The sequence below is a fragment of the Malurus melanocephalus genome, unplaced genomic scaffold (assembly GCF_030028575.1).
Source record: "Malurus melanocephalus ecotype Western Australia unplaced genomic scaffold, MMel_1.1 scaffold_16, whole genome shotgun sequence".
Classification (NCBI taxonomy): domain Eukaryota; kingdom Metazoa; phylum Chordata; class Aves; order Passeriformes; family Maluridae; genus Malurus; species Malurus melanocephalus.
In genome coordinates, this window is record NW_026623248.1 from 1,507,512 (window position 1) to 1,533,979 (window position 26,468).

Genomic DNA, 26,468 nt, shown 5'->3' on the forward strand with positions numbered 1-26,468 from the left:
TAATTTAAATACATTATTTTATGTAATCTGAGCTACTTGTCATCTCCTGTGCAGTTCCTATTCATGATTTCAGACCAGTAGGGAAATTTGTGGCTTGTCAGATTTATTCTCTCTAGTTTGAGACASTGAATTCTTTAGCAGTTTCTTACAGGAGATTGAACTGCACATCTTCTCACCTCCTGTTCTCCAGGGATTTACCTACCTTGGGATCTTGCTGCTGCTTCTCTGAGACTGCAGGTATCTGATTTCTGGAAATACTCTCCTTTCTTTCTTGGTGGGTATCCAGCTCYCACCATCTCTTTAGCAGAAGCGAGGAAAGAATTTTGACTTGTTTTTTGTGCCCCGGGGCAGTGGATGTTGTCTAGGATCTTTTCTCTCAGTATTCTGTCTCACTTCTGATAAGGCAAAATCCTATTTCAGAGTTACCACAGGATCAYTGAGGTTGGAAAAGACCTCCAAGGAAATAAGCAAAACTTTTCAATGTTTCAAATCCATATTTATCACAGGATATCACACTTCCAAATAAAATGCCTAATGCTGTAATAGAGCAAGCTCCAAAGAACRACCAATTAGCAAATAATTCTTGCTTTACATACCAAAACATATTCACTATTTTGTATTGCTCATTGACTGATTTTATGCTTTCCAAGGCTAAATAGTATCTTGTTTAGAAGAAATACTAATAGAAGCTAGTTTGCATTTGATGCATATTAAATTCTAGGTATTCTTTTGCTTGCTTTCATGTTYTACATTTTGAGTAATTACGCAAATSAAGCCTGGGAATTTTTATTTTCCTGGAAATATTAATCCCACCCCAATGCCAAAGATTAAAGAATGAACAAAATAACTTRTGCTTCTATTATCCCACCATTGGGATCGTTGTCTATCAGATGCCCAAATTCACATTCTCTCTCACAGTTTTTTCCTTCCTTTCATTGTTACTCATCAAAGCTTTTCATAATCTTGACAGAGGAGGAGCTGCTTGGTCACAAAACAGAAAAATACCAGAACTTTCTTAGTTCCATCTTGTTATCTCTCACTTCTTTTCCTAAATAAATCTTAACTTACCGACCTTTAGGAATTCACCTTCTTATAGTTAAAAGCATCTGAAAAATTGTATCGATTACTGAAGAAAAGTCATCTTATGTTTCCTTCTGCCTTCTTTCTTCCTTCCTTCTCTTATATGAGATCCTACACAGCTTCTGAGGATTTGTTCCACTGTCATGAGGACCTGACCTCAGGAATCACCCCCAAAAAGCCACAAGAAGGATTCTCTTTCCCTTGCAGTCATTACCTGGCACATCTTGCTGCTGAAAACAGGGAACACAGCCCTCCCTAGGAGAGAGGCTCTCAGGCAGGGATTTCTGTACTCACCACTCTTGGGCCCAGCATTTGTGACTGCAGAGTGGCACATCCCTGACTTRTGCCTCCCTTGCCTTTTCAAGCTAATTTACCTCATTAATCTGTGCACTGCTGAATTTGCCCTTGCTGACTAAATATTAGTTGATTTTTTTTTGGCATATCCTCCATGGCAGCCTTTTATTTATCAAGAAAGCTTCCCCAGAGGTGTTAAGTGGTAGCAAATTTCCCAGAGACCTCCATAGGCAGCTGATAWTTCTCTTTTCCCAGACCAATTGTCACATCAGCCTCAGCTGGGAGGGGAGTAACAAAATGTGCTAAAATGATCAATACTCATGGTTTGTGAAGAGAGGGCACAATTTCMCCTCAAATTAACTTACTGTTGCATAAACACAATCATTGTTGAATARCAGTGCTGTTCGCACTTTCAAGTATCCAGTTTTATTAATTACTGTACAATGACAATARTTTTTACTGTCTGTAGTTGTGATTTTTTTCATTTGTTCAAGTTCCAAGATTCCTCCATTTTTAAAAGCCTGAGGCAAAGAGAAAGGTAAMATTTAAGTTCATCTGCCTTTCTCTGCAAGATTGTGCCATGCTATGCTTTCTATTGCTTTCTTGTCAAAACCTAACTGCCAGAGGCACAGGGGTACTTGAATTTCTGGGGGTTCTTAAGTGTCTTGCACAGCAAATATTCAGTGACAAGCAACAGTAGCAAAGGACCCATGTTATCAGTAGCAAAACATGGCTTTGTRTACCTCAAATCTTGCCTGTTCACTCAATCAAATACAACTACACACTCTTTCTGCAAACATTTTTGCATTTTCACCAGCCATGATTCCTCTGGCAGGTTTATATACATTTGATCCAATGAACTGTGTTTCATTTTTTTGTAGCAGCTTATTCTAGGTTAAGCCAGTAGTTCTCAAGGGAGTGGTTATGAGCCCCAGTTGGCGAGGAGGAGCTTGCAGTGAGAACTGAATCCGAATTACACAAGTCAGGGCASAAGCTGAGGTGGGAACTCCCGTTGAAAGCCCTCTGCAAAGCTCTCTGCACCCCTTGTTCAGGGAAAACTGGGAAAAGATGGATCATTAGGCAGCTTCAGAGCTATTGCCTTGACCCCCTCTCAGCTAAGCTTCTTTTATACAAGATGCATTTCTTTGCTGTTTACTTTGCTGTGGTTTTTACATCTGGGGTTGGGTGTTAAGTGCTGTTTCCCTGGAAGCAGCAAGTCACATCTGAGACTGCAGTGCAGGGAGCTGCAGGAATTTCTATCATCAGGACACTTGTGGCAAGAGAAGCAGATGAGTGTGTGACCCCATTGGACTCTGCTTGGGCTATGGGTTAATTCAGACAGCTTTGCTGTGGTATGCCATTCCACAGGTAGGGCGTGAGTGCAGGATCCAAAATCCAATTTATCACTGTTCCACAAAACATTGCACAGCCAAAAAATCCTAATAGTTATAAATTGGGACCTGTGGGGTCAGTTCTTAATGAACACCAATTGTCCTTAGCTGAGGGAGATGGGKAAAATTGAAAATTGGCTGGGATGCCTTCCCGTGAGACCTGCTGCTTATTCTGTCTACAGTGTATCAGTTAAGGACTTGCCCTACATTATATCATTCCTCCTCCCGCCCCCCTCCATTTTTGCTTCCCTTAAAAATGAAGATTAATGCAATTTCCCTCATTTATTTAATTGATTATTTGCCTTGATAACACTGTGCAATTAAAATGTCAGAAGAAAAGCTTTAAATATTGAACTCTGCAGGTTGACCTTTAAGTCTGTTCTGTGGAAAGAATTCAAACTTTCTTGCTGATGGCTTTAATTCACAGATGCATCTTAATGGAAAATTGATTTTTTTCTCCCGCAATAAAGATCACATTTACATATAAAAATGGAAAATTATATTTTAAGAATTAAGATTTGCTAGCAAAATGAAAGTTGTATCTTTGATGTATGCCCTGGGTTTCAGGATTTRACATAATTTTCATTACTGAAAGGGTCATGATAATGCTGTGTCCTTTCCTCTCGTTAAAGTCTGCTGTATTCAAGGAAGTGAGAGATAATTACTAGACATTATCTACTCTTGCTTGACAGAAAACTATCATAATGAGGTGAGGTCTCTGCACTTAAAAACTTAGAATTTGGTGTAATATACTCAGGTAAAAAAATGTTGTTCAGGGAAGTTGGCTAGGTTACTCCTAATTTTCCTTTGCTGCAGACCTGTCCCTGTGAGTATCCACAGGACACCCATCACAGAAGGACCTTCCAGTCTTCCGTATCTGGGTTAAAGTCTCATTGTCACAGCCTTTAAAATCCGGGCTTCTCTCCTGTAGGTGGGGCTGCCGTTCCACCGACAGCTGTGCTGCAGATGTGGACAGATGTGCTGGGGAGGCAGCCTCTGCTCAACTTCTAGGGCCAGCAAGTAACCCCYTCCTTCAGCAAACTAAGCAAAGCAAAGTGACCATAGTTTTAAAATATTTTGTTTTATTAAATGTTTCAAATAACATAAACATCATATTACAATTTTATGGCTGAGGTTCACGTAATTTGTGGTTTGATCATTTTATCTGATTTGAGAGCTCAAAATATTATGCCTTAACATTAGAAACTCTGTAATTTAAGATTTATAACAGGAAGTTGTCTCATAGCTAACAAGAGGATAGAAATAGCAGACAGAACCGTAGAAACTCTGAACAGTGGGAGAGTACATATTTTACTATAAACTGGGATCTGCCAAGATCATGTAAGGACAAGAAACCTTTTGTAAGTGGCTTCACGTTCATCTGAAAAAACAAATCAAGTTATAGTTGGCTTTTAAGCAATAGAGAAAAGTGGGATAGTACATCTTTAATTATTCCCCAAATACACTTTAGTTTTTGGATTTTAATTCTCTTAAGTAAATCTGTACCAACTTGTACCAATATTTAGCACCATGTAATGGGGTGTTTACCACTTATGTTCTGGAGAATGTTATTTGCTCTGTGCTAGAATAAGGGGTCCAGTTGTACTAAAATTGTACTAATTGTACATCCTCGCTTTCAGCGGTAGGACGTCAACGCTGGAAGAGCAACAGCATGCTTTCAACCATGAAGCTGTAGCTTATTTACAAACAAAAGGATGCCCCCCTCCCTCTTTTCCCAGTTGCTTATTCGTGATAATGACTCGATTAACAACTACAGGTTAGGTTCCCTTTACACTGGAAATGAGGGTATGTTTTAATTGCTTTGTCGTGAACTGAAGTGGAACAGGGCATGCCACACAAGCACAGCCTGGCATTTCAGGATGAGCTCCACTGCTTTCACCTTGTCTGCTGTCCAGTGGTGGAAGATGCAGCTGTACACACAGGCAGATGTACTCCTTAGAAAATGTAAAAGAACACGTTTCTGCAGGAGGTGGGTAATGGGCCAACAACCTGTAATTTCCCAGTGTGTCACCCCCCAATCCCTTCAGTGGAAGAATTGTTTCTTAACAAAGAACAGAGGAGGGTGGAGGGGTGAGAATTTTTTTTTTTTTTTGGTAACACATGCTGGAGATAAACAGCTTTGGTTCTCATTCAAAAGGCATTTAAAACATATTAATTGTCGGGATTTGTTGTGGTTGGTTGGTTGGTTGGTTTTGTTATTGCAGTTTTGTTTTTAAAAAAAGATTAATTGCTTGTTAATTGCAAGCTTCTGCCCATTGCTGACAGTGAAATGATACTCAGTGTTTACTTTCAGGTATTTTCCCCAAGGCTTGGGTTTCTTCAGAGCACAAATAAATCCACYGAGGAGCACAAAGTAAACCATCAAACATCAGCCACTCTTGATGTGAGAACAAGTTCTTATGCCCAGCTCCTGGTGATGACAGTCACAACTGGCACTCAAAGGCCACTGCCCCTGCACTGAGGTTTTCTGAAATACATCTGTGCTTCAGACAACCACCTGGAAACATCTCAAGCCAAAAGAAAATGGATTAAASATTCAGGTTTCCCTGCATGTTACGTGTGTAAAGACAAGCTAACAGCTTGATCCGCCCCAGGCAAGGCCAGAGCTGTGGAGCAGCTGCTGGCAATGCTGTGTGGGCCACGAAAGGTCTCCAGAAGAGCAGACACCATCTGCAACAGCGCTGTTTTTCCAAACCAGCCAGCTCCTGGTGTTTCTTTGGGGCCGAGTTGTAGCTTTTCTGTGGCTGTTTCCTTAAAATGTCATGYCACCAGTGTTCTGAGTAAAGCATCTTTTTGTGTGTTCAGAAAAGCAGGTCTGGATATGCAAAAATATGCCTCAGACCTGCTGGGACAAAACAGCCTGTGCACASAACTGTGAATGCCTACAGGCATATTGTGAGGAATGCCTGGCATGAGTTGGGAAGGGGAAGGAAAGCTGGGACACTACTCTTAGGAGAGCTGACTGATGTAGGTGTAGCAGCTCTGCACCTTTGACTTTTCTGAGATCCARCCTTTTGTCTGCCACATGCACAGCCTAAGACTTAGGATCACCTTTACTGCTGCTTCTCTTCATCCATAAGGCAGGCACTTAAAAAGACTTTCAGGATATGAGTTAAAATAATTTCCTAATGTTTGAGTGGAAGTTTGTTTCAAAGTGGTGTACAGTTTTGGTTTGCTTTGTTTTTAAGCCTTTCCTATGAGAAGACTGCAAGCTGCCTGCTGACCTGATTATGTAATTGAAGGAATGCAGTCTTTCTGGAGGAATCCCTGCAGCAACCTGCCTCAGCGCCACCAAGATAGCAAGTACAATGCCACAGCCTTCACCAAAACACTGCTATGGCAGAACTGGACAGGGAATATTGGCCCCCAGCCCCTGAACCCACAGCTCCAGGTTTCCCAGACAGTGACACCTGCACAGCACGCCCTGAAGCTAGAAAACACACACCCAACAACCAGTTTCACTGAAGAAGTACATTTCCAAGGCAAGAGCTTCAGAAATCTGCATCTTTGTAAACTGAGTGTTTGACCTGTTTAAGCACAGATCAGAAGTAACTGTGACAAACAGACAGAGGTCAGTGGCAATGCCGGAGCCCTGCCACCCTGGACACCACAGTTGTGGTCAGGTTCTGCTGCAGGCATCCTTTGCTTGGAACTAGACCCCTGGGGCATAGGGGGGAAGATGAATTCGTCACACCTTTAGAAAGATCTTTGAACCAGCTTGAGGGCCTGAGTTATAAATACACTGTCACAACTTACTCTTGTCTTCACTGCCAAAGCCAAGTATAATTTTTGAGGAACGCCAGGTTTGTAAATACTCTGCTCTTCTCAGCTCACAAAAGAGCGATTGTGTCATTTTGTTGTGATGTAGCATTATGTTTGCAGACAGCTGGCATGACACAAGACTAGAGAAACTGACTGCAGCACTGTTTCAAAATCCAGCTGCTTCAGAGACTGACCRTCTTAGAAGTGTTTATTCAGTGTTATCCAAATAAAAAATATTTCAGTATTAAAGTTGACTCTGAAAACCTGGCAACACTGTAAATTTCTGGCCGTTGTTGCACCAGCTGCTTTGAAGAATGCTCTCTCTCTGCCCCCACAGAAATTCATAATTCACTACAAGAAACAAGGATCTCCAGTAGGCATGAACATTAGGAAGGTCCATGGCTTACTTTCTAAATTTAATTCTAAAATTCTGAAAATTCTAAATTGCAGGACAAAATGTGTTACCTTCACAGTGCATGACTGTTCTTACAGAGAAGTCAAAGAATCACAGAGCTGTTTAGGTCAGAAAAGACTTTAGGATCATAAAATCCAACATTTAACCTATTCTCATTAAAACAAGTTCCAGATTTTTTCATGCCTCCTGACAGGAGTGGCAGCAGAGCAGGCCCTGTGATGTTTCCTCCACAYGTGTCTTTACACTTTGTTTGCCAGTGGAAATGATCAACTGCAAAGTGATTTAGCTGTAATGAAAGCACAGTATCAGGCTGGTTTTGAGCTACATATAGAGAGATTTCCTGCAGGCAAATCCAAGGGGAAAAAGACCTATTCCTCAAAAATAATGGAAGAATTTCTGTATTCTTCTTCCAATTTTTAAGAAGTCTTCTCTTCATTCTCAGAGTTAATACAGCATTTTTCAAGATGCCAAAAATATCCCAAGCAAATGTGATAAATGCAAGACCAGGAATTTTTTAATAGACTGAAACCTTAACCACAGGGACAAAAACCTTAACCTCTCTGTAAGAAAACAGCTTGTGAGTGAGCAGAGTTAACACAGGTGCATGAATTCTATCTGTGTCTTCAGGTATGGCTTGAAAGCATCAGTCCACAGCAGCAATTCAAGACAAGATCCAAAAACTGTTTAGTGTTTTTGCTGGCCTTGTGTGACTGATCTTTCCTCCTCCTAAGTTTTGGAAACCTAAAGAGGTGCAATCTTGTTTTTTCAATAAGGTACCATTTCACTGAATGAGAAGGACGGAACAGCTGCTTTAGGAAGGTCTCTTACAGGTTAATTTCCTTAGCTGGGTCTTCTCTGGTGGCATCCTTTACTTCCAAGGTCATGCTTTAAATGTGCCTCTTTTGAGGAAGAAGATGGGATTAAGATAGCCTAGGGAGTAGTAGATGGGAAGACAATGACTTTGGTTAATCCTTACTCTTGCACGTTGACTCTAGATGAGGGATTCCAGCTTGACCTGTTCCTAAAGCTTCAGTTATGGCTTTAAAAATTGGCCTGGTCCTATGGAAGAAAGACCACCATGTATTAAAGCATTAGTTAAAATTAAAAAGGTGAGCATGTAACAGTGCACAATAAATGCCAGATGCTGTTGGAGGGAGTGAATTTTTCTGCTACTTTCAGACCCCGATGCCCACAGTTGCTGATTAGAGGAGATGGAGCTCCTTTCTGGAAGAGGCTGGTTGCTGATGGATGGCTTCAGTGCCTGAGGGTGCTGGATGCCCTGAAGTAGGACAGGAACTTGTAGCAGAGGCTCACCACAAAGTACCAGATGTTTCGAGCCATCTGCGACCTCGCGATGAAGATGCGCCAGATGATCACGAGGAGGGTGGTGTTGAATGCGTATCGGATGTTCCTCAGCCTGGGAAAGAGGCATCTTATCAAGAAACACACCAACAACAAGAAGCTCACCAGCCYCCTGCATTTCCTACAGGTAATTTGGGAAGAAATCCTATTTACAAGTAGCCCTTGGGCTTTTTKCCCTTCCTGTTTTAGTGGAGATGCTGTGCTGGAGTCCTTGGTCTTTCCAAGAATTGTGCTGAAGTTGGAGCAMAGTGAACAGTTAATGGGATAGGTGGAGTACCTGTACTGGAATTATCTCTTGTCCTCTACTCTCATTTCGAACCAGAGAAATTAATATAGTGAGTTTTTTCATTAGGGCAGACTTTGTCCAATACTTTCTGCTTTGGTTTCGTATATTGGCTATTTCTCACCTTGCAGGATTTGGGGCAGGCTAAAGAACTTTCACAGGAGCTGAACAAGCAAGTTTCTCTTATTTGGGTGAAACCTTGCTTTTAGAATTGTGAAATTACTCAATAACCATAAATTGTCTTCACTATTGTAATACTGCAGCACTGGGATTTTTTTTTGAGGGGGAGTGGGTGGTAGTTTACAGAATCTGTTTCAGTRTTATTAGTTAGTTTTTCAGATGCTAATGATCCTGTCTTCTTTCTGCCAAGCAAAGGTTTCTGCAATTCTCTAATTCTCATTTTCCCAGTGCTTGACCAAGGGGAAAAAAAGGCACCTAAAGACCTAAAGACTTGTTTCATTTTTAGAAGAGCCCTTTTTTTTCAAGGTAAACTTTATCRCAGCACCATAGCCCACTGTCTGAGGCAGTTAGTAGTCTGTTCCTGAGGTTCTTATGAGCCTCCTAAAAATGATCCATGAAGGATGAACTTGTTTAGGATTCCTTGCTGTGGCAAATTCTTTGTTTGTAAATACTGACAAACCGCTGCCATAAAACGTAAGTTATTTATCTCCATTTTAAAAATAAAAATAATGATAATGATAATGATAATAATAATTTTGCAATGTAGCTGTAATTATTTTCCCCAAATGCTATCCAAAGGTAGCCAGGAGCTCTTATCCCTGTCCTGGGTGTGACTTACTTCCGTAAATGCTGCTTTGCTGCTGGAATGCCAGCCATGTCCTCATTTAGCAAGTACTTCTTAGCACCTATGCAGTAGCTCTCGATGTATTCTGACCAGTGCAGCTGGCGAACATCAAAGTTGTATAACTGGGATTTAAAGACAAAGAGCAAAAGCTGAACACCAGAGTTCAAAACAAGTTCATTTGGRGCATCAATTCTTCATTGATCTCTGTTCCTGACAAGGCCCTCTCTCTGAAATTCTCAAAGYCACTGAGTTCTCAAGCACTGCCAGGCTGTATTTCACAGCTGCTGATTAATGTCTCACACAGCTGGAAATTTGGGCAAAGCAAGCAGAAATGTAGTGCTAGCTGGCAGAAGAGAAAGGTGTTTATCTTTCAGGTGGCAACTTTTCCATGAATATGTGTATTTGTACACTCACACAGAGAGAATCATGGAAGAAAAACGGCATTTCACACAGGCAAATGGATTAAAATAAAAACATCCATGCAGTTTGAACATGTCATTAGAATTATGTGTAAGGAAATTAACTGGACATTGAGTCAACAGGTGCCTCGGCATCCGTGTTACTCTCTGTGCTGCGTTCTCTTTTGGCAGCTAGATCACCAGAAGTCCAGGAAATGGGTAATCTGGTGTTTGGCATAAACAAAATCTCATTGCAGAGCCAATTACCCCAGTTCATTTTAGGTGCTCATGCTGGAAAAATTGTTAGCAAGCTCTCAGGCAGCTGTCTGTCTCCAAGAGCAAAGAAAGGCTTTGTAGAGAGGAAGAATTTGTCACAGAATAGGTTGGGTTGGAAGGGACCTGAAWACATTCTCCTGTAATAAACAGAAAGCTCCTAAAATGAATTAATTATTTCAGGTTAAAGTCAATTCCAGTCATCTAGACATCATTTAAAAGCTCAACAATAYACCAAAAATAATTGCTGCAGATGAACAGAACTGGAGATTAGCAACACATATTCAGGGCAYATTTACCTTTTTGTCCTCCGTGTTAAGGTGACTCATTAACATATTCATATTATCTGAAGACCAATTCCAGGACTGGGTGGAGAAATACTGCAGGAGTGTCATAGACTTGTGCAGTCGATTGATTATCTTCATCATTCTGAAACAAAGGACCAGTGTCAGATGTGAGCAGGAAGTTTAACTTTATGCAGAAGTTGTTGGTTTGTGTTTTTGCCAGTCGAGGTGAATGAGCATTGCMATTCCCCCTGAGCACTGCCCTTCTGCTCACTAGGCTGCGAACTTACTCAGCAAGTCTGAACTGCTTCAGCTGAGCTCTTGAGCCTAAAGCTACCCAGCTTTACTGCTGGCTTCAACACGGGTAAATGTGTTTTCCACTGTCCAACTCACTGGTCTGACCTAAACAAGGGTTGGAAGCTGCATCTCGACCTCATGTCCCACTGAGGAGGGAAGCGCCCATGTGAGCTAGGATGAAGTCTGTACCACTAAAGGTGTAGTGCCTCTGTTCCCAAGGAGGATACTTCTCTCTATGCCACAAGAATTATCTTCTGTTCCCACACCTGARTTGGGTACCAAGCAAGGCTCTGATTTTTGGAATTAGCTCCAGTACAGAGATGACCACATCTGCAGCATGGACATTGAACTCAGAAATCATTTGCTCAACTTCAGTTTTCAGGCAGAACCAAAGAATCACAGAATGCTTTGGGTTGGAAGGGACCTTAAGGATCATCCAGCTCCATCCCCCTGCGCAATCTGAATGTACTTTCATTCAGTTTGAAGCCATTACTCCTCATCCYATGTTTACACTCCATGATGGAGTCCCTCCCCTTCTTTCCTGTTGGTCTCCTTCAAGTACTGAAAAAYTGACTAGGTTTTCCTYRCGTTTTCTCTTCTCCAGGCTCAACWGTCCTGGYTCTCTCAGCCTGACCTCACAGAATTGGTGCTCCAGCCCTCCCTCTGTCCATCTTTATGGCTCTCCTCTGGACTTGCTCCAAAAGCCCCATGTCTTTGTTGCCTTGCTTCAGGGGTGTAACTGCTTAAGGACCTTGGAAATGTAGGTTCAGGTCCTCTAATGTGTCTTGGCCTTTTCTTATCCATTTTCCATATAAAAGGGGATTGACAGTAATGCTGTCCTACCTTGCAGGATTATTTTATAGTTGTCCCACTGGTCATGAGTACAAAAGGCCTCTGGCCATTGTTTTAAAGTGTGATRTACAAGGCTCCGTCAATTCTGAAAGGATGCCATGTCTTCTCAGACTGGGTAACRGCAAGAGAAAGCATTAAATGGCTGATTTCCATGGAAAACAGAGCTGTTTTCATGTGAAATTTTGAGCTGCCCAGAGGGTAACACAGTTGCTGTGACAAATAAAAGGCGGCAGTCTGGGGAGAATGGTGCCAGGCTGACCTCTCCCCATGCAGACGTGACTGCCACGACGATAAGCACTCAGCACAGCAGAGAAAGACACAATGAGTTCATCAGTTTAGAGGAGAACTGTGCAGCTCACCCAAAGCAAATGGAAAGAGCACTAAAACCTTAGATAGGCACTCCTTCTTAAAGTGGCTTTCATTTTAGAAGCCAAGCAGAACATCAGATTAAATGAACCTTCATTCTGAATAATTACGTGCACATTGACTGAATGAAGTTTATCTGAACTACTTTAAAATTATTTCAGATTAATCCTCCTGTGTAGGCAAGCACCATGGGGCAAAGCCTTGTGAATATTTTAATACCTTTCAGAAACTTGGGGAGAAAAGAAGTATGCTGCTAGATTGGAAAGATCTGAAGGTGCCCCTCAAGCTGACTGCCCAAGATCTTTCAAGTGCTTAGGACCAATGGAAACTGCCAGAAAAAAGAGATGACAAGAGAATCAACTATTTAATATAAGAAAAAATTCTGTGTGAGAGAGGTGAGGCCCTGACACAGGCTGCCCAGAGATGCCCAGGGATRGGGCTGTGGCTGCCCCATCCCTGGAAGTGTCCAATGGATGGGGCTCTGAGCAACCTGGGATACTGGAAGATGTCCCTGCTCATGGTAGGGGCTTCGAACTGGATAATTTTTAAGGTCTCTTCCAACCCAAACCAGTCTGTCATTCTGTGATCTGTTTCATGTCAAACGGGCTGACCTCAAATGTTGTGACCACACTAAAAAAAACTGACAAATTTGTATGAAGTAAAAAGTCTTCTGAAAAAAATCAACTGAGTACAAACTTAGCAAAGATTTCTTACAGGAAGTCTCATTCTCCAYTGTGGAGGAACTGAGAGGAATAAATCAAGTATTAGCTCACTGGAGCCAYACTTCAGACATGCATTCTATCTTCTAGAAAACTCTTCAGAGCAATGATTTCTTTATTTGCTTCCTTAAAGAGCCTTGCACAAGGCACAAGCAGATCTCAGGTGAGACAGGACTGCCCCAGGAGACTACAAAGGATATAAACCACATTGTGCTCTTAAGTCATGGATGGATGTGCAGCCCTCATAGAAAACCATTCAGGGCAGTTTTGCTTGACATCTGGCAATTTATGTGAAACAAGCTTACACCTAAAAAGGCTTCTTTTTCTTTTTTTTGCTGTAGTTTACTGCCCATGGATGTACAGGTCTGACATTCAGGTAGCTGGGAAAAGAAGAAACAATGAGCTGCAACTGTGCTTTCTACCACACTGCAGCAATACCTGGATGAGCTGAAGTAGTGTGTAGGAAGAAAAGAAGAATTATATTAAAAGAAAAAAAAGACTTGGTAAACTCACAGCTTCATTGCTGAGCCGTGTTTGCTGAAGTTGCAAATCTCAACGTTCAGAAGCTCATGCTGAGGTCTGTTTGACATTTAAATACACCATTGCAGGCAGTGTCCACTGGTTAATTATGCCAATCAATTACTGGTTAATTATGCCAATTCACGAAAAGAAATGTCAGTTGTAATGGCAGTGCCAAGATCTTAGTGCTGCCCATTTCAACAGAGATTGGACATTTCAGCCTCATGTTCAGTTTACCTCTGTTTCTAGGGTAATTCCTCCTGGATAACTGCAAGTCTTTTTACAGACCAATTTGCCTCTAAAGCAGAACGTCAGGGAGAAACCAGAGTAATGCCAGGGATTTCCTTGCAAACAGCTGAAGCCAGCTTTCTAAACTAGCAGAGGAGCACAAGAGCAGCTGACATCAACACATCCTGTTCTCACGTTAACACAATAAATCCTCCTCTGTGGTGGCAGGGAGTAAAGGAGGACAGTGTCTGGAGTAACACTACCTTCAAGAAGCTTCCTTCCACATGGGACATGGCTATTGCTGTTCCTCCAAGCCATACCACTGCCAGGTCTCAAATATCACCTCTAACAGTGAATCTGATCATATTCAGAAACAACTGCTTCCTAGATTTCAGGCCAGTTGATTTCAGGAAACAGYTACTTAGGCATCTAATTCAAGGGGGGGAAAAATTAGCTGGTATATTCTAAACCTTGCCAGCCTCAAATCCTTATGCCACCTCATGCCAGATAGAGGTGATCCTATTGGAAAGTTGAAGTGGTAGAAATCTGGACATAGAGAAGACAGAACATTACCAGTCCTCCTCTGTCTTGGGAACCTCTGAAGTGTGTTAAATTGAGTTTAAGAGTTGTGCTGTTCTCCAGGTGATGGGAAGGGTGCAAACCCTAAGTTGTGCTTAGCTGCAGCCATACATTTTCCTCATTTTTCTCAAGACAAGGAAATGGGAAGAAGCTCAAAGTCTCCAGTTCTGAWCACTGGTTAGAGCTCTGCTCTCCACAGGAGTGACAGGCGTGCAGGAGGCTGAGGGCACCGTTCCTTACCTGGGCTTTCTCCCCGTGAGCCTCATGTACAGGTCGTAGAGGATSGCGGGCACCTTGTGGCTGACAGTTATCCAGTACTGGTTTATCAAATAGCTGGAGGTCATGTGAGTGTTGGGAGTTCGGAAGGCCTGCTCCAGAGGGTTCCTTTTGAACGTGGACATGACATACTGCCCTGCAAGGGAACAGGCGTTTCACTGGCAAGCACTCACTTCCAGCTGGGCACAATTTACTGTGCCCAGTTACTGTGCTTTACATCTCCAGCCCACAGCTTTCTGAACTGTGTCACCACAGCTTGGACAACATCATCCCTTCTGCCATGAAAATTGATGACTGCGTCTACTGCCTATTTGAAGCCCAATCCTGCTCCAGACTTAAGAGTGGCAGACAAAACCTCCTTGTCAACGCACCAATACATAAATGAGGAAAAGCAGGCARTTGTGGGAACTTCAAGGAGCTGCAGTTCTGCTTTGGCCTGCAGCAGATGTAAAAGAAATTCTTAAGTCCTAACATATCTTCAGATAATTGAAAGCAAACTTTGATCTGCTAGCATAAAATAAAAATGACATTTCTAATTTCCAATCAGATTTTCCAATGGGCTGATGTCTGAGTTAGTCTGAGTCAGGGACAGGTCGCTTACACACAGGGTGACAGCTCTAAGGCAGCAAATTGTCTTGCATTCTTAACTTGAAAACAAATGATAGGATGGGAATCTTCTCTTCCCTTTGCATKTTAAGGCATTAAATATGTTGGGTCTGATTCTGAGTTTGGCAATGGCACAGTGCCATGAAGTGGCATCTCGATACGCATATCTGGGGTATTTGCATATTGCAGAGGCTTAATAGAACTGCAGTAGTTGAATATAAGACCATCATCCCAGGGACTGATAAACAGATGGTGCTCCTATTCCTGAGCACCACTGAGCTCAAGAAAGAAGAATATGTGGGCTTTTTTCACTTTAAAAAAAAATGATTTGAGAGTTAACGACATCAATCTGTGCTCATATTATAGTTTAGTCTCTAAGCTTATGTTACAAATAGAAAATCAGATGAGAATTTGCAAGTTACAAGAAACATTCAGATAATCCTCAGATAAGCAGATTCCAGTCATAACATTCTGACAGGACTCTCCAGTGTCTGTGGTCAGCTCATTACTGCGCTTAAAATAGCGACTTTTGCTGTACTTCTTCTAAGAAGGGGCAAACCAGACATTTGTCACCTCTAGGAGCTACAGAAACAACTTGGTGGGTGGTCTTTCCCCTCTGACCTCAACAGAAAAACGCAGCACCAAATCTTACAACTCAAAGGCAGGTTCTGCAGGYGGGGAATCAGACACAGATCTCACCTAGGGAGACTATCAAGAACTATTTTAAATTAATTTTTGCCACGCTGAACACTGTTTTACAGCCTGTTTCAGTTTTGAGGAGAAACTGCAAAATGTACTTCACAAAATCAGACCAACCAGATTTACATTAGAGCAAAGCAGAATGTGCTTCTTCAGATTAAAATTCAGCTTTTTGATCACATCTTGTAACAGCAGGGAAAGTAATGAGAAAATAAGGAAAGAAATTCCCAAGATACAGCACTGCTTAGAAAAGAAATGATTATAAGGTTCCTTTTAATACTAGTTTTTACCTGTGTCTGCAGAGCTTTAGAATGTACTATCTTACGATGAATGTTTGAGCATAAATTCTTCTAGATCTTCCTCCTCCCTCCCTCCCTCCAAGCTCATTGCCCTTGTAATCAAAGCATCCCCATCTCAGTCACTTCTGTTCCCTACCATCAGTATCCTCAGCCCAGTCCAGTCTCAGTTTCTCTGTTTCATCTTTCTCCCCTTGAAAAATCCTGAGTGTTGCATCCACCTGTCTTTCCTACAGCAGGTCCYGGTGTCACCTGGTGTCACCAGTGCCTCAGACCCTCCTCTCTGCAAACCCCATGTTTGCTTTGCACTAAAGTGCTCAGTCCCATGCCAGCTGACTCCCATTCTCCTCCTCCTTTCTCAGCAGCTTCCAGACACTCAGGACCCTCCACCTTGATGACCAGTCACATACCCTGACTCCTTGGGAATTATGTGTACTTCCCAAAAAGAAATTGGTAGGAGACTGAATTGAGGATTCAGACTGGAGGGTTGCAGTCGTAACATCCTGATGAAGTAAGACTTTCCCAAACTCATTTCTTCAACCAGGCAATATCATTAAAGGCAAAATTTTGCACTTTAATACTCCATCCTAATTCTCTGCAGCATGCTGCTCTCAGGAAAATCATGCCTACAATGTATGGTGGAAAGAGCTTCATAGTGTCACCCAAGGAGAAAATTTTGCCTTCGGTCCCATCACACAGCTGAGCTGCTCATGGRAGCTGCTGCTGCACCCAGATGATTTCATGGCTAAATCCACAGTTRTAAGCAGAAGAACAGGATAAAATCAGTGACAGTGCATTAATACATTGCTGTTTTCATCAGTAAATTTACACTGAAAAAGGGTTAAGAAAGGCAAACCTCAGACAGTAGTACTATAGTGGCTGCTGCTGAAGTAGCGACCTGTGAAGAGCTTTGAATTCAATCCTGTGAAAAAGCCACAGAAGATCTGTGACTAAACACAACATTTTATCTCTCAAAAAAAAAAAAAAAAAAAAAAAAAAAAAAAAAAAAGCCAGGAACTTGAAGTGATGCTCTCAGCACTCAGCCAATTGCTGAAACCTCTTCCCTGCTAAACCACTTGATCAAATATCTTGGTTAAGACATTTATTCTGTAAATGCAATTATGGTCTAATTCTCTGCTGACTTAGTTTGCCATGTAAACAGTGCAAGGGGAAAAGCAAAGCAAAGGCTGAGAGATGGAGTACAGCCTCCTGTATTTAAAGCACAAAGATATGAATGCAGGGGTACCAGAAAGTAAATCGGGCCCTGTTCATGAATGTACTGACTGTACACAGTATTTCACAGTACACAGCTGAGACAAATTCTGCTGCTTGGCTTCAGCATGAGTTTTTCTCTGCAAGAATATCAGGATCTGTCCTCCCTTTCTTTCACCCCTGCCTTGGAAGTACATCCAGTTGAAGAAGAGTCAGCCATGAAAGTAACTTAATTTTTTTCCACTGACAAAATTCTCCATCAAAATACAAACTGTTCTTGAAGCCCAACTGTGATCTTGACATTTGCCTTCTCAAGTGTACACCAATTATTTCTGTTCAGAATTTTCTGAGSGGAAAGAAAGACCACTTCACTTCCATAATATCACTGAATCCTAGAATGGTTTGGTTTGGAAGTGCCCTTTTCCTCACAAGACCCTCACCCACTGYAGCTTGGCCCCCCACCTGTAGTTTGGATGGCAGACACACAATGACACCTGAATAGTGGAAACCGCTTCTTCAAAGGGTAAAAAAAATTGTAAATATTCTCCATTTAAGTGACACGTTACCCATTTCTCCCCAGAAGAAAGGATTGATTCCACCTGTTGTGCAGTTGTATACCAACAAGTTTTTTGGTCTGGAAAAGAGAAAAGATTCACATTTTAAGATGTGAAGAAAATCTTCATTTGTTAGGGAAGGGATTACAAAATCAATCAATTTCAAGAAAATTCCTTGTTTAATACCAAAGTTTGTGGTATGGAACTAAACATGGATCACAGTGGTTTTATTTCTTCCTTCAACCTAAGTCAAGAATTAATCAGTTTTCTTGATGTAAGCCTGCCTTGCCAAGGGTGCAAGTGATTACATCAGTAATTTTTCTTACTGTATACTTGCAAACTGCACAGTTTTAATTTGGTGCTTTTCTGAATAATGCTTTCAGGGGAAAGCTGGTGAGCTGCCCTTCAAGGTCCTTTCAGGATCCTTATTTAGCTCACTGGATGTAGCTCTACCCTCAGCTCAGAGGGCTTATTCTGTCTTTCAAAGTAAAACACTTCTGATTTTTATTTGCCTGGGTTTGAGCTCTCAGAGTTGGAAAAACCTCCAAAATAACTCGTGGTTTATTCTCTGTATTCTTATCTAATGATTAAAAGCCAGGCCAGARGTTCACAGTAAAAGATCTTAAATCCATAGTGTCACTTCTACATACCCTTCTCAACAATGCAAAGAAGGGAGATTTTTTAGATCATATAACCKATAAGCCCATGTTTATATTGTGCAGTATTTCCTAAGGAAAACAAAGAAGAGCTTTGTAACCAAGAAAACTCCACAAGACACTTGAAAAGCAACTCAATGAAAAGGAGGCCCAAAAAACAGCTGCTGCAGAGCTCTTGGCCTTCAGAAAAGTGATTTCTGAGAGGCAAGGAACAGTTGTCACCAGTAGATTTAGAAATTCCTAACTCTAAACCCTGCCTTTATTGCTTCTTCTACACGCTCAGTCCTTGCCCACCCACAGGGACGAAACACCAACCACAAAACGAATCAACCAGCCTTTTACACCGGTTTTTAACCAGCTCCTTGTTCCCTTTAAAGTTCTGCTGCACTTTAGGAATGGTGCAGAAGGAGAGCCCTCCCACCTGTGCACAGCCGTGTACCACCCGGCTGCCAGCGTCAGGTTGATGGCGACGTCGACGGGGATCATGTCTGCCACCGCTTCGTTATTGGCAATGACGGTCCGCAGGATCCCTTTGCCTGCCTGTGGGACACAGGGAGACAGGAAAACAGTCAYCCACTTCAGCCTGGGCAAAGGTTTCACTGGCACAACTTCCTCAGCATGCACTGGGCACAGGCCAGCACAATTGTTTGGTTTCTGTGACAACAAAGATGTATCTCCCACAGATCCTGCTGTCCTGCCTTTTTGGAGGAAACCTGGAAATATGATRATGTCTGTGCTGTGTAGAACAAGAAAAGCTGGGACTCTTAACTGAACTCAATATGAAAGAAAATACCTTGGGAAAGAAATGTATCTGAATTTCCTAATGTAGAATTCCCAGTGATGCCTGAAAGTTACATTTTCTTAAATGACACAGGCAGACAGAGGTCTGAGTGTCCCTCAAAGACTGTTGTCACTTTGGAAATGACACCAGTAGGCTTTTTGAAAAGCTGACTACCTTTCCTTTGGWTGTATTTACACTCTCCTCTTTTCCAAAGCTGTCTGTTAAACACTGTTAAGTCAAAGGATGGCACCTACCCTGAAGAGCACATTACCCACCAAAACTCAATAAAAGGAATTAGTGAAAATACAAAGTACTGACAATGAAAAAACAAGAAATAGGCAAGAACAAAAAATTTTCACCTTGCTTTGGTTGGAAGTRCATTTGTCAGGGGATCAGGCTCCCCAGAATATACACATTTAACCTGAATGCCTGTCAAGGGGTTTCCATGATGAGCAATTAGGCCTTGATGCATGATGTGATTTTTAGGAATTAAGACTTCTGAGCAGTCCCATCTCATCCTTGGTACATCTGGCAAGGGATCCCACTCTGACACAGACAGCAGTGCAAGACTCCGCACACGGCTCACTCCATCCTCCTCAAATCTCTGTCATGCATTAACTTCTGCTGCCCTAAGTTGTACCATGGTTAAGCTCAGACATTAAATAAAACTTGCAACAACATCACTATCATCTTCTTTGGGTTCTTGCTACCTGCTTTTTTCAAGCAGAAAAGAAAAAGGCAAAAAGAAACAAAGGAGGCAACCGAGCTCAGCTCTGGTTTTTCCACTGCTGTGAACACATACCCACTAGAGACCACTGTGTGATCACATTTTCACAGGTACACTAAAGACCTTTCWGAGGTCTTCAAAATGAGGATGTTTGATGGATTTGCTGCAAAACATATTCAGAGCAGCATGTGATRGTCATACACATATGAATGATTTAGGGATTTCCTACGTTGTATATTTAACAAAGGTTAACTTCAGGTTTAAGTTTTTTAGGTTAGTTTTTACATTGAAAATGGTTCAGTGGTAYTTCATCAGGTATGGCTTGGTTTCTWTTTATAGGTGTTGACAATTTTCTCTTCAGTGAAACAGAAGCTACTACAAACTGAAGCCTCGAAAATAATTTCCTGCTCAGAGTCTGATGTTTCTGGACAGCCTTTCAGCTGAGGTGCTTTGGGGCCAGTCACTGCCCAGACCACAAATTAAACCAGTTGTGCCCTACAGCTTCACTGCCTTGCAGGGAGGAAGGTCTTTGCATGTAATAGGGAACAGTGAGACAAAATGCCTTAATTACACTCCAGCAGAAATATAATTAATTTCATTTTGTTCCTCAATCAACAAACACAGCTCCCCACAGCAGCTGGAGCAACTGTAGGCGAAAGAAACATAATTAGATTATCAAGAACAACTTAGACTCCCATATTTCATGAATATTTAAAAGAAATATGTCTATTTATGGAATTAAATGATCAGTCTCAAACACTGCAACTGAAGAAAAACGTTTTTGCAAGGTTTGGAGTCCAGATTCTGCCCAAGTGATACCAAAGATCATCTGAACCAAATCTGAATCTGAGGGTTGTTCTYCCTATGGGATGAGCTTGGTTAGAAGCTGAAAGTGAACATTCTGTGTGGGGGGACACTTCAAATGCACAAAACCAAACCACCAGAACCATTTTCCTTTTACTTTTTCAATCCTTAATTAAAGCAAATAAATAAAACTACTTGTCTAATAACCACAGTTTAAAATGCATTTGGCCAAGACAGCTAGTTGTACTGACACAACTTTAAGATAATCAAACTAATGCATCACTCAGATGTTCAAGGGTTCATTTTCGAGCAACTCACCACATTCAAGCACATTTATTTATGTTCTTATTAATTTTTCCTTCCTTTGAAGACAAAAATGTCTTGAGTCCCTAATAATAAATACCCTTCCCTTCCAGAAAACATTCCAAATAACTTTGTCTCTACATCCTGCATTGTCATTGTTCTTTGTCTTTTTCTTGGCTCTCAATATCACATTTTGTCACCCAAGAGCTCAGTGTAGATGACATGAATTTCATTGTCTCTTTATCTGCTACACTGAAAAACTTCAGACCTTCAAACCTGGACCAAAAAATATCATCTCTTTTTCAAAACCATCTCAGTGTAAGTCAAATCTTTTATATAAAAAGAGAAGCTATTTCCCATAGTGACCCTAGAATCCCACAGGCTTTACTTTCCAGTGAGTTAACTTGGATCTAAAGACATAGGCTGCATCTGCATGTGAATTCTGGCCCAAAGTTTCTTTGAAAACCAATTCTGGATAAATTTTGTGACAGACATTTTTAATGCTCAAAGCTTACAATGAGAAAAAAAAAAAAAACCAACCAAATGTCATTACCAAAGTTAGAACCTGCATTTCCTACTTGGAAATGTAAGGAACGGACCTGCAAAATGAAGGAATTGCAAAACATTTCTTGATCTTGTTTTACATCATGAAAGAACCCAGAAACTGGCACAAGTAGCTGGGACTAGAGCAGAGAGGCAGTACAAGCTTCTTGAGTCATCATCAAGGAATAAAATGCATTTTTTAAAGAAACTGTGACATGRTTAGAAGTCAGGAATTTGGGAATAAAAGTTGAATGCCTCTGAAATGCATAGATGGGATTCAGATGAAAACATTAGCTGGGACATACACACTATTTTTCCTGTGCATTTTGTAACTGTAACAGTTTCTATTTATGCTCTACTTCAGATATAAATTAGCTTTTTAAACAAGATATTTGGCTTTTATTCTGCTCTCCCATGACTGCAGACCACTAATCCTTTGATACATTGCACCAGGCTGATTAGAATATAGTTTGACAAAGTAATGAAGTTGAACAGCTCATACATGAACATAAATATCTGCCCACAGCTATAGAGCATTATGGATTGACAAAGAGACCTAAGGCAGTGATTTTAGTTWAAAAAAAAAGGCAGGAGAAAATGTACAAAACTTTCTTATTTTCATGTATTACATTGTAATGATTATTTTCATCTTAAAGTGAATATTTAATCAAGTTATTATTTATCTTTTAATTTGTTCCTCACCATTTTRCAAAGGCATTGACACCAGTGTTAGGAAAAAATATAGTGAATTACCCATGTGACTGGCAGTCTGAAACAATCACACACATTGTTTAGGTGTAGTCTGTACAGGGAGAAATCTTGTACAAAGCAGTGGCAAGTGGGACCCAGAATGGTTGGTATTGTGGAGGGATAACAAGTGATAGTGGTGGATTCAGAAACAATACCCACAGAGACAAATGAAAGGATAAACACTGCTGCCTTGAATTGATGGTGTGGTAACCTGGCCTGGAAAATAAAGTTGTGTTAAAAGAYTCAAGCTGTGAGATCTGTGAATTACCCTTATTTCAAGGATATATCTTTTGCTTTTTCTCTGAAAATGTGGCCAAATGTGTCCAAACCTTTAGTTTTATCAGAGCTTTTAGAAACTGCAATTCATGTTTAGTGAACCAGCAACATTAGTACTCTCTCAATGCCCTTTTTTGAGCTCAGCACAAACCCATCCTCTGGGTCCTACCAGCTGGCAGATGTGTGGCAAGTGTGTGACATCTTTCTCCCGGACACAGAAAACTCCTGTGGCCCTTTTCTGCACACAGTTTCTAAGTGGGGCTGTAGAGTAACATCAGAAKTGCTCTTTTAGTAACTCAAACTCTGCCTTACAGGGAGGGAGCTTAAACAGTAACCAGACGTACCGCAATAAATATTCCACTGGTCCCGTTGAAGTTGTCAATCCAACCCTGTGGAAAAGAAGAATGATTAGTGTTCCCTTCAATGACATGTTGCTTACACAGGCTTCAAAATGATGACAGTGGTGTGGTGGAGACAAAGRAGGAAGGAAACACAGGCTTAGATGGACGCCAGCCCATCTGGGACAGCGGCCAGGATGCCAACCAGTACCAGGAGATGCACTGCCTGCAATTTACCCATCAACAACAGAATCCAAGTTTGTTCTTAGAAACCATTTCCTTCCTATTCCCTGGCCTCAGGAATAAAATCTGGCTTTAAACACCACAGTGTTAGTGCTGCCACACTTGCTGAAAACAGCTGGAGTGGTATTTACCTTCAACAGACAMTATGCAGCTGTCACCAGGAGTGATTTGGTCACTCCAGCTAATATCTAAGGCAAGGAAGAAAAAAGCCCCAAAACTAAAACAAACCACACCCCTCCACTTTTGAATCCCATCCTACTTCAAGTCAGGGAAGCTGCCACTTGTGGGAGCTGGAGCTCAGAGCAGTGATGAGCTGTTTCACCTGGAACAGGTTGTGACACCAAACAGAGCTCTTTGTCTTTCCAAGATGGGGAGCTTGGCCCAGAGCCTTGSCTGTATCTCAGCCATCTCTGGCACACTTCAGGCTGCATGAAAGCCAAAGGTGACTTTGTGTTGCCTTTCCAATTTGGCTGCAGTGTTAGGGCACATTATTCCTACCAGTATATTTAGCTTAATGAATTACTTCATTCCAAAAGTACAGCTGCATTTAATTACTGTGCGCCTCACATTTGTCTCAACCAGAATGGACCAGGACTGACCCTCAGATCCCACGTTTTGGGTACAGAAACTGTGTGTCTGAATGGACAATCAGTTGCAAGCCCAGCATTCTGCCATAACTATCCCAGCTCTTGTTATTATTGCTTAAATGTGGTCTTTTCACAGGATTTCTTCCTGAAGATGCTGAAGGAGGCTTGCTGTTCTACTCCAGCACAGGTTCTCCACCCGTTCCACACATTTTCCTATGAACTGGATACCTATTTCTCGAGACACTGCTACAAGGAGGGACAGATTCCTGTCACTACCACAGCTCCAGCTGCATCCAAAGGCTCTTGGTGGGAATTGTGTATTTGTACTTACTGGGAAAGGCTCGTGCCAGCTGGCTCCCACGATGGATGGCCTGATAATAGCAATGTTCAAGTTTCCTTTCTCTTGCTGAATCAGGTATTCTGACAAGGCTTTGGTGTAGGTGTAGGTGTTGGGCCACTCCCCAAGCAGCTTGGGTGTGATGTCTTGAATGATGGATTCATCCAACCACCTACAAGAAACAAAGAGAACATCATCGTCCACCATGCAGAGAGAGAAAATGACTCAGGCAAAACACACCAGTGAGGCAGGAATCCTCACCTGAAACAGAGGATAAGCCTGTCAAAGCTATTTAAGGTTTGGACTTAAAACAGTTCTGTGGGAGAAGGTTACTTTTGTTTTCAAGGTGCAAAATAAAGCCTGGTGAGCTTCATGCTACCAYGTCCAGTTCCAATTCAGGTACCTCTACAAACTCCCTTTAGAGCAATCTCTCGTGTGGTTAATGCTTCACTGCAATCTGTACATAAATATTGTCATGGTTTAGAGCCTGATGGAGCTCTCCCAGCCAGGAATCCCACTAGGCACTGCTCATCCTTAGCCAATACAGTCACTGAATACCCCCAAACACATTTCCAGGTATTCCGGGTAACCTTGAGTGAGCAATTYATGTAACAACATAAAGGTCTCAAAAGCTGGAACAACATCTTACAGGAATATTATTCCAGCAGTAGATTTCCATMATTTACAGTGTTATATGTTCCTTCCAGCAGGCTTTCCACAGGTTTGTTCACATAGGAAACTGCTGGCGCTTAAAAAAAAAATAACCAAAAACAAACCACCAAAAAAACCAAGAGAACTCTGCTGAAGTTGTTTTTTATTTTTTTAAGGTATTCAGGTACCTAATCCATCAGAAGTAGTTATGCAGATAGGTTTTAGAAAGCAGCCCTTACCCCCATGGTGCTGCAGGAAGGGCCTAAAGCCCAAAGACTCTTCCCTGGCACAGCACCAGGACCTCACAGGTCCTGCCAGCATCTGGGTCTAAAGGACAAGAACTGGCTGTGCTTCCAGAGCCCTTGCACAACACTGCCAATCCCTGACAGGCTCCCTGCAGCCTGGTGTTACACCACAGAATCAAAGATTAGCTCCTATAATCCAATTTGTAATTAAGTCAACGGGCTTATAGTTCAGTCTGAAGGGGTGGGCTCTTCGCAGGGGCATTGCAAGGATACTGCTTCTTGCAGATCCTCACTTCACCCCTCCTTATCTTGAATTTCAGAAAAGGGCAAGAGGTCAAGGGGAGAGAAATACGATGCCGACTGTCACACCTGARGAACTGCTTGATCCTGTCAACCCTGCAAAGACCTGGTGGCTCAGGTGGCACAGCACTTTTCAGATGGCTTGCATTAGGCACAGATGGAAAACTGTTGTTTGAGAAAGTACTGATTCACAGGGGAGGGCTGGATGCAGCAAATATCTCCCTTTTGGAATGAGTTTAAAATCTGAAAATTTTTAGCATATAGTTGRGTTTTTTTTCTTTTTAAATTAAAAAAAAAAACCCTATGGAGGCACAATTTCCTTCCTTTGCAAGCCTGGTCCCATGCTGCAGAAACAAGGCAGAAAAAAGCATTGAAACACAAAATATGAACTTGAACTATGCAGAGGTTACAAGCAGCACACAATACTGACATAATCTGCAAAGCCTGCTTAGGCAGCCATTGAACCTCAGGGTCTCAGCTAAATTGCTATTGTTTGAATCTGTTGAGTAGCTAATTACCAGCCTACAAAAAGGAGATTGCTATTTCAGCATAGCCTGGAGGAAGACTTAAGTTCATTTGGGAACTCGGTTAAGCTGTGTGCCAATCTTTTTCCCTTTTTTAAAAGTTTTGTTTGTTTTCATAATAGGGAGTTGCAGGTCTGCATTCTCTCTAAGCAAAGCCAGGTGTAGAAGTACAAGCAGAGGCAATTTGCCCTTGCCCTCATCCTTCCAGAGAGGTCTCTGCATTACTTGAAGAGGTCACCAAGAGGACCTGTCCCAAGGGCACCAGGCAGTCAGGTAATTTGACTGACCAGCATTCCCATCATGGGAGCTGAGCTAACAGTTTAGCAAGGAGAACTGCTCTGTGACCTACTTGGAAGATTCTGGAATGCTAACTCACAAAAGCTGCTGCTGCATTTGCCCCTTTACAGCAAATGATGCAAATTAAACAATTGGTAACTTCTCCATTACATGCACCAAATTACTCTGCCACAGGAGAACACACAACTTTCTGTGTTATTGGCTTTGCATTAATCAGACTCTTTCTTGTAAGCAATGACAGATCTATATTTTCTGCAGTAACAAAACCACAGCTTCAGCTGAGACTTTGCTGTGTTCCTTACCTCAGCACACCCTTCAAAGCTGATTTCCTTCAGCTTTAGATTAAGGCAAACCATGCTTGATGCAGCAGATTATATGTTTCCCCTATTGGCCTGGCAGCACTTAGAAGTGTGACTTTTGGTTTACACAGCTTAAGCCTCAGGGTTTACTTGCAGGTTAAGTACCAGAATACTGAAACAGCAAGATGTAATAGGAGGATAAGAACAGAAAAAGAAACAGCTGGGAGTCCTCCTTG

At 41.8% G+C, this 26,468-nt stretch overlaps 1 protein-coding gene across 2 annotated transcripts in view; it reads right to left on the reverse strand.

Moving 5' to 3' along the window:
- Window positions 1-8,217: 8,217 nt before the first annotated feature.
- FAR2 (fatty acyl-CoA reductase 2) overlaps window positions 8,218-26,468 on the reverse strand; it is a 114,754-nt gene continuing 96,503 nt past the window's right edge. For both annotated transcript variants that reach the window (XM_057385665.1, XM_057385674.1), the window contains exons 5-12: window positions 23,911-24,088; window positions 22,756-22,800; window positions 18,649-18,767; window positions 17,584-17,651; window positions 14,169-14,340; window positions 10,384-10,513; window positions 9,408-9,535; window positions 8,218-8,380 (exon numbers count right to left, since the gene is read on the reverse strand). In XM_057385665.1, the coding sequence (XP_057241648.1) occupies window positions 8,218-8,380; window positions 9,408-9,535; window positions 10,384-10,513; window positions 14,169-14,340; window positions 17,584-17,651; window positions 18,649-18,767; window positions 22,756-22,800; window positions 23,911-24,088 (1,003 nt within the window). The remainder of the gene's footprint in view (window positions 8,381-9,407; window positions 9,536-10,383; window positions 10,514-14,168; window positions 14,341-17,583; window positions 17,652-18,648; window positions 18,768-22,755; window positions 22,801-23,910; window positions 24,089-26,468) is intronic.